Source organism: Entelurus aequoreus, linkage group LG13 (assembly GCF_033978785.1).
Source record: "Entelurus aequoreus isolate RoL-2023_Sb linkage group LG13, RoL_Eaeq_v1.1, whole genome shotgun sequence".
Taxonomy (NCBI): Eukaryota; Metazoa; Chordata; class Actinopteri; order Syngnathiformes; family Syngnathidae; genus Entelurus; species Entelurus aequoreus.
The window spans coordinates 42,780,177-42,792,422 of NC_084743.1; the positions used below are offsets into that span (position 1 = coordinate 42,780,177).

At 39.3% G+C, this 12,246-nt stretch overlaps 1 protein-coding gene across 1 annotated transcript; it reads right to left on the reverse strand.

The window, feature by feature from the left end:
• Positions 1-4,552: 4,552 nt before the first annotated feature.
• timm8b (translocase of inner mitochondrial membrane 8 homolog B (yeast)) lies at positions 4,553-9,204 on the reverse strand. Its single transcript, XM_062068575.1, has 2 exons — positions 8,935-9,204; positions 4,553-5,067 (listed from the first exon to the last, which is right to left on the reverse strand). Exons 1-2 carry the CDS (start codon positions 9,034-9,036, stop codon positions 4,900-4,902), a joined length of 270 nt encoding a protein of 89 aa, XP_061924559.1. The 5' UTR covers positions 9,037-9,204; the 3' UTR covers positions 4,553-4,899.
• Positions 9,205-12,246: the final 3,042 nt, after the last annotated feature.

The following is a 12,246-nucleotide window of genomic DNA, read 5'->3' on the forward strand; positions in this document are numbered from 1 at the left end:
TAACTAAAATACAATTTCAACACCCACGTACTGTACACTGCGGTGGTTTCTCCAGTGCTCCACGCCATCGCCTGCTGGAGACAGGAACAGATCCATCAAAGCAACCTAGAGGTCCTAGGCTGCCCACTGGCTCTCGGCCAATTTCCAGTCTGCGCGGATGAGCGAGAATCCGTCCAGGTAAACCGAAGTGTACGATACATGCTCACTTAGCCAGGGCTCGGTGAAGCTTGTGCTTCCCGACGTTCAACGCTAGCTTCCTACACATCTCCTCTGGTTTCTCCACGCAGACTCCTGTTTGGCAGAGAGCCAGCAGCTGGTCTCTGGTACAAACTTGGCCGTGGCCAAAAGTTTCCCCCAGGTGTATCCAAAAGTTCACAAAAAAGAACCGCAGAAGTCACCAAAGTGCCACCCCTTGTTGCGCAGTCCCCAAACATCAAGAACACAAAAGGAGGATATAGAGCACAGAGCTCCTGCAGCCAGCAGCCGCAACAGCGATGCCATCTTGGGGGAAAAAAATTAAGTAACTACTACAACTTTTCACTTTTCGATTCCAAACCAATATTGATGCCTTTGAGCTGATATTAATTCAGTACGATATCAGCACGAATCATAGTACATACTTTTGTTATTTTGTAGTGTGGAATGTTGGAAAAGCTCAAGTGAATTTACTCAAACAGATAATGATGGTAAGTACCGTATTTTTCGGACTATAAGTTGCAGTTTTTTTCATAGTTTGGCCGGGGGTGCGATTTATACTCAGGAGCGACTTATATGTGAAATTATTAACACATTAGCGTAAAATATCGAATAATATTATTTAGCTCATTCACGTAAGAGACTAGACGTATAAGATTTCATGGGATTTAGCGATTAGGAGTGACAGGTTGTTTGGTAAACGTATAGCATGTTCTATATGTTATAGTTATGTGAATGACTCTTACCATAATATGTTACGTTAACATACCAGGCACGTTCTCAGTTGGTTATTTATGCGTCATATAACGTACATTTATTCAGCCTGTTGTTCACTATTCTTTATTTATTTTAAATTGCCTTTCAAATGTCTATTCTTGGTGTTGGGTTTTATCAAATAAATTTCCCCGAAAAATGCGACTTATACTCCAGTGAGACTTATATATGTTTGTTTCCTTCTTTATTATGCATTTTCGGCAGGTGCGACTTATACTCCGGAGCGACTTATACTCCGAAAAATACGGTATAAAAACACTAACCTATTTATTATTAACTGTCTGGAATGGACCTATGCTGTCTTTAAGTTGAAGGGGAGTTAGACTTAGACTTAGAAAATCATTATTGTCCCCAAAGGGGGAATTTGGTTTGCAGTAGTAGTCATTAAAAACAAGGTTCAACAGTAAAACGAGGTGCAACAGTAAAAAACAAGGTACAACAGTAAAAACGAGGTACAACAGTAAAAACAAGGTACAACAGTAAAACAAGGTACAAATACATAAAATACATACGACATACAAACCATCATGAAGGCATTGAGCTAAAAGCTAAAAACTAAAAACATTTGTAGAACAATAAAAACTAATCATCACACGTCGCTTCCCACTAAAGTGACTGCATAGCCGCTAAGCTTGTTTAAGAAGCTCATTTATAAAGGCAACAGCTGAGGGAACAAAGGATCTTATGTATCTGTTGTTTTTGGCCTTTCTATTAGTAGGGGCGTACCTGCTTTTAATCCAGGGTGCTTGGTCTCTAAGTGGCGAAGCAGTTTTGAAGGCTTCATTGCCTCATTAGAGAGCTGGTCGCCACATATTATGCAGAGCGGGCGCGGTGCGTGGGAATCACCTGTTGCGATAAATCCATATTTCAAATAGGACTCCTGGTATTGTCTGTTAAAAGCTTTCTTTTTGTTGGAAGTCGTAGGCTGTTCTCTCTCTTCCCAGTGCCTTTTCCTCTTCACAAAGAAACTTTCCAAAGACGTCTGTTTTTTACTCATTTTCCTAGCTGGGTTGAATGTTGCCGCTCAAGTGACCAAGATATAAACGAGAGAATCCGGTCATTTTTCAAAATAAAATACTAAAAAAAAAAAAAAAAAAAATCATCCGGGCTCAGATAATAAATAAAACGGAAATAACTATTTATTTCTTGTGCGGCCCGGTACCAATCGATCCACGGACCGGTACCGGGCCGCGGCCCGGTGGTTAGGGACCACTGCTCCAAAGGATGCAGACCCTTTTCTGGGCGAGAACCATTCTGATTGAACTTGGAAGTGCTGATTCTCATCCCAGTCGCTTCACACTGAGCTGCGAACCGATCCAGTAAGAGCTGAAGATCCTGACCAGATGATGTCTGCAGGACCACATCATCCGCAAAAAGCAGGGACCTGATCCTGCAGCCACCTAAAATGGCGTTATAATTGTTTATTTTAGCAACACAGAAAATGTATGATGCAGTATGATGTGGACATGTTTGTTACTGCATACTTTATAATACATAGGTTTCGTGTCCAAACTTAATATGCATTTATAATTATCTTATACAATTGTATATTGACAAAAGTGTTTTAGACTGCAATATTGTTTAATTAAGGACACATTATGTATGTCTAGCTTGTGTGCTAGACATTGTGTTGTGTAGCTGCTTGCTCCGAGTATCCTACCATGTCTACCGATTGTAAATTATTTGACTAAATTACAAAAACAAGACCAACTCTGCGTGCTTATTGGAGGACATTGGGATGTTAACTAGCTGTCCAGCTTTGCATATGTAAACGTACTGCAGGACTGCTTGCATCTGAGATTTTAGACGCAAGCTGATAGAATACTTGGGTTTTTTGCTGATATTCGACCCATTTCCAACCCATATCTCGACAACCCTATCTTAAGATGCAGTAAAACTCACCAAAGTTTGCAAGCACATCAGGCCAGGTGAAAAAAGTGATATTTCAGAGACCAAACACCAACGCACAAACTCACTCTGTAGTGCAGAGGTGTCCGAACTTATTCCATCAAGGGCCGCATACTGATAAATGAAAGAATGTGGCGGGCCACTTTGATATTTTTTGTAAATTAAAGATGCTAAGGTCACGCAGTGGTTCGTGCTCGTGCCTCACTGTGAGAAGGTCCTGGATTTGATTTCTCGGGCTCAGGATCTTTCTGTGAGGAGTTTGCATGTTTCTCACCGTAACTGCGTGGTTTCCTCCCACCTCCAAAGACATGCACCTGCCTTTATACACTCACATGTATAAATGTGAGTGTGAATGTCGTTTGTCTATCTGTGTTGGCTCTGCAATGAGGTCGCGAGAGGGCCAAGTGGTAGGAAATGGATAGATGGAAAACCAATTTTATGTACATTAGAATATGCGAAACGATTTGATGTCATGATCCGTTACCTGGATCATGTTTTGTTTAGTTAAAGACTACCTTAGATCTGTTTCAGCACACCTGGGTTTGTGTGTTCTTAGTTGCCAGGGGTACTGATTGTTTTCACCTGCCTCTGATTATGCTCACCTGCTCCAAGGCACTATTCAGAGCATACTTGCCAACCCTCTCAAATTTTCCAGGAGACTCCCGAATTTCAGTGCCTCTCCCGAAAATTTCACGGGACAACCATTCTCCCGAATTTCTCCTGATTTCCAGTCGGACTTAAGGCACGCCCCCTCCAGGTCCGTGCGGACCTGAGTGAGGACAGCCTGTCGTCACGTCCGCTTTTCTTTCATATAAATAGCGTGGCGGCCAGTCAGGCTATAACATCTACGGCTTTTGGCGAGTGCACAACTGCACACACATCAAGAAGGAGACTAAGCAGAAGAACGAAGAAGACACAGTCATGGCGACGACGAGTGACAGAGAATAGAACGAGGATGGACAATTCAACCCTAAACTCACTCCTTTCCTGCAAATGAAATTTCACAGATGCTGCCTGTAATAGAGTGATCTAAGTTGTTTGTTGCCATCTCCTGGTGAATGTTGGGTATAGTGTTCTGTGGTTACTTTTTGGTTGGCCAACGGTTTACGTTGTATTGCGCACCCTGACGGCAAGTGTGGGAGTCGGTTCTGAAGTATGAAGTAAAGAGACGTAACTTCATCACCTCGCCTGGTTATTGACTCCAACCCAGAATATTACACTGCCCATACCTATGCTCCTTTAAAGGCTGTGCTACTGGCTGCAAAGCATTGCACTTTCAAATACAACAATAAATAGAGTGTTATGTGTGTGTATGTGTGTAAATAATATACATATACACACACATGACAAAGGCCCACACAATGATTGGATTATTAATTTTCAGTTTTCAATGTATTAAATGATTTTAGGTCAATTTGCTATTTTTTATACATATTTATGAAAGTATATACATGTACTTTATTTGTTCCGTCACAGTTGAGCTACAGCTGGACTTTAGACAGGGTGGCACAGATTCAACCCTGCAATGTATATTTATGGTAAACTACTTCAAAATTTCAGTTTTGTTTATTACTCTGTAGGCATGAAAAAACGACTTAATAAAAAAAATATTTTTTAAGGAGTTTAAATTTGATGAAAAGATGATGCTGTAGCATAGCACAGCCTTTACATGTTAAATGTTCACTTTTTTCTCCCACTAAACATTTCAAATGATGCTTGTTAAAATGATTTCAAAACTTACACTGACTTTTTCAATATTGTGTGCGATTCAGGATTGGGAATCACATTTAAGTACCATTAAAAAGTTCTCTCAGCATTTATTAATAAGCATTCTGACAATATTTTCTCTTCCAACATTTACTGGTGGCGGTGTTCTGAAAATTTCAACTCAAACACGCAGCTACAGACATGCCTGACAGCAGGACACATGAACTGATGTTGTCCCTAACCAACAAACATGTTTGGGACACAACACAACTTCATATGCTCGATTACAATCCAATAAAGGTCTGCAGTCCATCATTAATGAGTGCCTTTCTGCACCATCTGACTGAAGCGGTTGGTGATGCTCAAGGTTGTGTCGATGAATCGCTCCACACAGTTCACAAGGCACATCTCTGTCCGGTTGTCCAACTTCGATCCGGGGCTCTGCACGCACTTGTCCCAGCAGACATCAGTGAAGGTGTGTACCTAAAATAAACAAACATTCGAATGATTAATCACAATACATTTCCATGCACTAAATTAGTCTGATTTCTGAAATAGTTAGTTGTTTTGTATTTTCACACGAATGTGTGAGGTCCCAATATCCATGCACACTCTCTAATGTGACCATTGGTCATACCCCATATGCCTCCAGTACACTTGTGGTCGCTTATTAATTTTTAGCGCAGATTAAGGTTTTACTTTTCCGGTTGACTATGACGTCATACCCTAACAAAGTGTCCATGGCTCCTTACAAGTCAACAGCGCAGCTCTTGTTGTACCTCATGTCCGCTGTAAAATTGGTACATATATATTACTTTGACTATGCTGATGTTAAATAAAAAAAATTATCATAGATTGCGCCAAAACATGAAGCTATTCCCAAGAAGGTTTCGGAGCAGATGCAGGTTCGAAGCACAGAAAGACAGGCGGGGCAGAATTGTTTCTAAGGAATTTTTGGATAGAGAATCATGGAAGCAAAACTTTTCGAATGTCGCTGGGTTCATTCAAAAGGCTCTGTGGATTGATGGAAGAAGTTTTAAATCCAAAGGAAATGACTATTTGTGCCCCGATGCCGTCTCAGATGTGGGGTTGCTATTGTTCTGTACAAACCTGCCAATTGTGTGGAATACAGAGTAATTGCTAATCAGTTTGGAGTGCACACATGCAGCGTGAAGAGGTTTGCGTGTATGCTTGATTATTTGCCTTTAATTTACCCACTTGTCTTACATCTCACTCGTTCTTGTACGGGAATCCGAAAGTAGCCGCATTCTCCATTGCCTAAGCTACCTTCTTAAATAAATCAGCTTCTTTTATTTCCTCCTGTCAACGCACTTCAAAATGTTCCATCCATCCATCCATCCATCCATTTTCTACCACTTGTCCCGCTCGGGGTCACAGCAGCCTATCCCAGCTGCACCCTGGACAAGCCGCCACCTCATCGTAGGGTCAACACGGATAAACAACATTCACACTCACATACTAGGAGGGCCAATTTAGTGTTGCCAATCAACCTATCCCCAGGTGCATGTCTTTGGAAGCCGGAGTACCCGGAGGGAACCCACCGGGAGAACATGCAAACTCCACACGGAAAGACCCCGAGCCCAGGGATCGAACCCAGGAGCTTCTTATTGTGAGTTACACTCCCTAACCCCTGTACCACCATACTGTTCCGTTCTTTTAAATTTGTGAACAAATAAAGTCTCCCCTTAATTCCAGTTGTTGCGTGTTTTGATTAAATGGTATCTGCTTCCGGGTGAAATATCTCACGTGTTGTGACCGATACAAAGGGTCCCCATTCGGCAGCACACACCTACTTGAGAGATCTGGTTTCCAATCGCATAATCTAGGTGTGTTAGTCCGTTTTTTCAAAAGCCAAACATGATCAGATTAAGGTGTTTCCATGGGTTGTAGGATGCTTCTTTAGAGTCGAGTTGGTGGTAGCGGGGGTGTATTTTGTAGCGTCCAGGAAGAGTTAGTACTGCAAAGGGTTCTGGGTATTTGTTCTGTTGTGTTACGGTGCGGATGTTCTCCCGAAATGTGTTTGTCATTCTTGTTTGGTGTGGATTCACAGTGTGGCGTATATTTCTAACAGTGTTTATACTAAAGTTGTTTATAGGGTCACCCTCAGTGTAACGTGTATCGCTGTTGATCAAGTATACGTTGCATTCACGTGTGTGTGCGTACAGAAGCCGCACATATCTTGTGACTGGGCCGGCACGTTGTTAGAATGGATGAAAAGCGGACGTGACGACAGCTCGCAGAGGACGTTAAAGGCACGCCCCCAAGTCTGTGGTCCGGGTGGACTACGAGATATAATGACTGATGAACACCTTCGTTCGATAATGAAGGTTGCCTCAGCTCAAAGCCTGAGCCCCGACATTAATGAACTAGCATCCAAGAAAAGATGCCAGGTATCTGGCTTGGGCACATCAGATTAGATCAGTGTGTTGCAAACTGAGCAGTTTAAAGTCTTGAATGGTTGGTTTATTCATTGTTATTTTATTTTCAAATGTATTAGCCTGTGGAAAAAGTTAATGTTGATATTTACCTCAGAAGGCTGCAAATAGAAAATAGGCATTCAATTTTTATTTAAATTGTATTTGATATGCCATTGATATTTTTTTATTATTATTATTATTATTTGAAACTCGATTTTGCATGTCACTATAAAGTTATATAAGCCTTGCTTGTTCAATATTCAATGCAAAACTTGTTTGGGTCCCTATTAAAAGTTTAATTTGTTCAACCTTGGCCCGCGGCTTTGTTCAGTTTTAAATTTTGGCCCACTCTGTATTTGAGTTTGACACCCCTGACCTAAAGGGTTGTTGACATAAACAAAACTAGCCAAAGCTTAAGCTTTTGCACATGCATGAATCCAAAACATTTTTAAACGGGTGCATTTTGTTAGTTGCTGTGCCAGAATCCAAGTTAATACTGCCCTGCTATTATTTTGAAGCTCTGAGCAGGAAGTCATTGTACACATTTTAATGCGATAATGATAAAAATAACATAACTACAACAAATGTCGACACACACCTACAGATTTGTCAGAGAAATAAACAAAGTGTGCCTGAGTGAGTAGTAGACAGAGAGAGAGATGCGCTGTTTGCACCGGCAAACTAGGAGAGATGCAGCACTCGCATGAACTATTGAGGAAAAGCACGTCATTTGATGGACGTACAGACAAGAAACTGAATCAAAAGCATCGATTCCATTGATCTGATACCAATACCTAAGCTTTTATTCTCTCTGGCACTCATCAAGAATGGACACTTTCTTGCCCTCTCCCTCATCCCGCCCGCTTGCTTTTTTGTTTAGAATTGTCTTAACTTCCCATCGCAAGCTATCGATGCCTGTTGCAAGTCTCCAGTTGTATGTTGTAATATGCGTATATGCTTTATTGAGTTTTTTTTTTTCTGGTCTCTAACTAAACCACCCCGCCCAGGAGTTAAGTTTGGGACTTGATATTTTCATGCTCCTCTTCCCCGCCATGTTTACCATTTTCCCGCCTTTTTTTACGGGCTGCGGCCCATGTGGCAACTCGATCAGTGTTCATGTTCTTTCCACCCCAAAAATATAATTTTCGTTGTAAATTTTAAGTTCTATCCATCCATCGATACTATCAATATTTAAATCAATACGCTCACACCTTCTCTATGGAGGTTTTTCCAAAACCAAGCCATTTGACTATTTTTTAACGAGTTCGCAAACATATCTACTAATAACGTCAAATAGCCAACGAGTACGCTTTAAAAATGTCAACAACTTTTATCCTTCCACATCGTCCGTTATTCAAATTTAAAAGCTACCCTTTTTTAACTCAGCTTTGACTCAGGTGACATATAAGTGGTTTGATTGAAACTTTTATTAGTAGATTGCACAGTACAGTACATATTCCGTACAATTGACCACTAAATGGTAACACCCCAATAAGTTTTTCAACTTGTTTAAGTCGGGGTCCACGTTAATCAATTCATGGTAGTTAATCAATTCATGGTAACATTGCTGTAACTAATATCAATCATCCAATATTCATAAAATGCTTTGCTTTTCCACACACTACGTCTGAACACATGCATATGTTTGTAATGTTTTCAGGAAAGTCGTAAAACTGTCGTACGACAGGAGGGTGGTATGTTTGCGCATGCGTGTTGTAAAAGCTGCGCGAACGGATCGGGCAGTGACAGCACTAAAAAGGCTATGGAGGTCCACGAACAGCCATGTCCTTAGTGTAAAATTGTAATTTATAAAAATAAACTCTCAATTACCGTATGTCCCACAGAGTAGTACATGTGCTACTATTCCGTTTTAAAGCTAGTTTAGGGTCCACGTTCACGTTGGGATACAAACCTGAGCTTGGAACTGAGCCTTTTGTTGTTCGACTGCAATCAATCGCTGGAGCTCTGTAGCTTCTGCTTTTTCTGACGCACTGAAGTTTTCAAAACTGTCCATTGTGTTTCCTTTAAAGGCCTTTTCAAACCGTAATTCTTCACAGAGTAGAGGCACCGGGGCTGATGACCTTCCGTAACACGGCGAAACTGAGCAAACTGCTGCTGCGCGTGGATGAGTGCTGATGTACAAAGAGTAAGATGCACCGCTCTCAATGAGGGCGCGGGACGATCATCATTTGTAAATCGGGTTTCTTTAAATGACGTCACATGTGACGTAATCAAAGTTGCACCATGTTTTAAAAAGGGTTCCTACACAAACAATCAAGACTTTGTACTGCAATGGCAATAGTTCGATCAAGCTAAAATCTGGTACATCCCAAAGATTCGAATTAAAACGTGGGATACGGCAAGGTTGTCCTATTTCTCCATATTTATTTTTGTTAGCCACCCAATTGCTATCGGTTCATATACAATCTAGCTGTTTAAAGGGGATCTCTATATTAGACAGAGAAATAACTATCAGCCAACTGGCTGATGACACAACACTCTTTTTGAAGGACTCTTCTCAAATTCCTCTTGCCTTGGATGTGATTCATGTTTTTTCCTTGGCTTCTGGAGCAGAAGCCAAGGAAAAAACGTCTGAATGTGAATAAGTGTGAACTAATGGCTGTGAAGAGATGTGAAATATGTCTATATGTCAAATTCCAGTTAAGGATAGTATTAATTACCTAGGAATACTTATCACTAAAAATCAGAGTTCTAGATCGGTCTTGAACTTTAATAATAATAATAATAATACCTGGGATTTATATAGCGCTTTTCTAACTACCCAAAGTCGCTTTACATGTTAAAAACCCATCATTCATTCACACCTGGTGGTGGTAAACTACTTTCGTAGCCACAGCTGCCCTGGGTTAGACTTTAATCCAATTGTAGAAAAAACTAAGAAAAGATTTAACCAATGGCTACAGAGAGATTTATCCTTAAAAGGCAGAACCTTGCTTTCCAAAGCAGAAGGTATCTCCAGGCTTACGTATGCGGCTATTTCTTTAGATGGTAACCAAAAAATATGTAAAACTATTGACAAAATACTTGTTGACTTTGTTTGGAAAAACAAAATTCATTATATTAAGAAATCTGTTATAATGAACAATTATAATCAGGGTGGTCTAAATTTTCTGGATTTCACTACACTAAACAACACCTTCAAGATTAATTGGATAAGACACTATTTGAAAGACCCTACCTCAATTTGGAACTTCATTTCTCATCATGTATTTTCTAACCTTGGAGGCCTAAAATTTTTGCTATTGTGTAACTACAGCATTGATAGGATTCCTGTTGCTCTTTCAAACTTCCACAAACAAGCCCTTCTGGCATGGTATCTTATATACAAGCACAATTTCTCACCTACCAAATACTTCATTTGGAACAATAAAGATATATGTTACAAAAGGAAATCTCTTTTCCTCAACAATTGGCTCAACAATGATATTATTTTAGTGAGTCAGCTTTTCAATAAGGAAGGTCAACTTTTTAATTACCAAGAATTTCTCAACCACTTTAAGGTCCCTGTAACTCCCAAACAATTTGCCATTGTATTTGATGCCATTCCAACAGGTGTTGTTATGTTGTACAGGGCTTACTCATCTCCTCTTTCTGCTGTAAAAATTGTGAATGATCCACTTGACACGCCTGTGGGGAAACTTTGCTTTGATCAGAAAAATAACAGAAAAATCTGCAGCTTATTCCAAAATGATTGTGTGTCTGTCTCCTATGTAATTGCGCTCTGGAATAATATTGTGAATGACATCTGCTGGGTCAAAACATGGTCCCTTCCTAACAGGTATTTACTTACTAGCAAAGTCAAAGAGATATCTTTTAAAATCATTCATCGTTATTACCCTGTAAAGACTGTGATGGTTAGATACAAGAAGGACATTGATGTTACCTGCACCTTACGTAACATGCATCCAGAGACTGTTTACCACCTGTTTTGGACTTGTGAAAGCACAAGTCCAAAACCTTGTGCTTTGGACAAATATTTGTGATATTTGTGATGTCAAATATCACAAATATCTTTGTGATATTTGACACAAAGATGTGTCAAATATCACATCTTTGTTTTAAAGATGTGATATTTGGTTTTACACTATATGAACAAACATTTGAAAAGGAATTTTACCTTTGCAACCTCATTATACTATTGGCTAAGTTTTATATTCATAAATGTAAGTTTCTCAATACCCGACCTGTCTTTTGTGCCTTTAAAAAAGAGTTAGAACTGTACATTAAGACACTCTCTACCTCTAGCAACCAGAAAGCTGTGAAGACGATTATGCTGTGTTCCAAATTTGAGTTGTTTACTGAAATTGAGTGAGCCTATGGCTTTGCACTTTGTTTATATTATATACCGGTATATGTTTTTTTGCATTCTATTTTAGTTACTTTGAATTTATAACCTCCTGGCACTGCTTTGTATTCTTTTTGTACTGTTTTGTACTACTTTTGTACTTTTTGATTGTTGAAATGTTGAAATGTATAAATAAAACTTAAAATAAAAAATAAAAAAAAGGGTTCCTACACTGAAAAACCCCTTGGAGGTTGATGGCTGAGGTAGAGGATGTTAATCATATGTTTGTGGAATGTGAGAGCGTACATGTGTTTTGGGAAGGAGATCAGAGATTGGCTGAGAAACAAGGGTGTGGAGATCAAATTTGGTGTGTTTGTAAACGACTGTAACATAGAAATGTTTGTCAACATTATTATTCCCCAAGGCAAAAAAATTTCTACATAAATGTCAATTTATGAAAGTAAGGCTTACATTTTCTTATTGGCGTAATGGGTTACAATTATCAATCAAATCTCGGAGAATGATTAGGAGTACAAAAGCCCTTAAATTGATATCCTTGTTAAAAAAACATTTAAAGTTATTTAGGTAGCCCTTTTTGTCTTTCTTCATAGTTGTTAGTAATATTACTCTATCTGTATTTTCTTTTGTTTTGTTTCCTTTATGTTGAAAGTGCCTTGACTTTTGTGTGATTTGTAAATGTATGTTTGTTGTTAAAAAAAAAAAAAAAACACTGAAAAGCCCCTCGACATTCAGTTGTCTAAGTCTAAGAAAATATATTTAATGAAGAAAACTCATGATTGAAGCTTTATTAAAATTAAATATATGTCTAATTATTATACATGCTAATATCAGTTCCTTTATATTCTTGTTCCAGTCAATTGTCATGGCGTTTACCAATTTCTATGTGATCTCAAATAC

Excerpts from the sequence above, each read along its gene's own strand:
- timm8b (XM_062068575.1), bottom strand. The coding sequence starts at position 9,036 with ATGGACAGTTTTGAAAACTTCAGTGCGTCAGAAAAAGCAGAAGCTACA. Across the intron at positions 5,068-8,934 it reads AGGCTCAGTTCCAAGCTCAG|GTACACACCTTCACTGATGT; the intron begins GTTTGTATCCCA and ends TGTTTATTTTAG.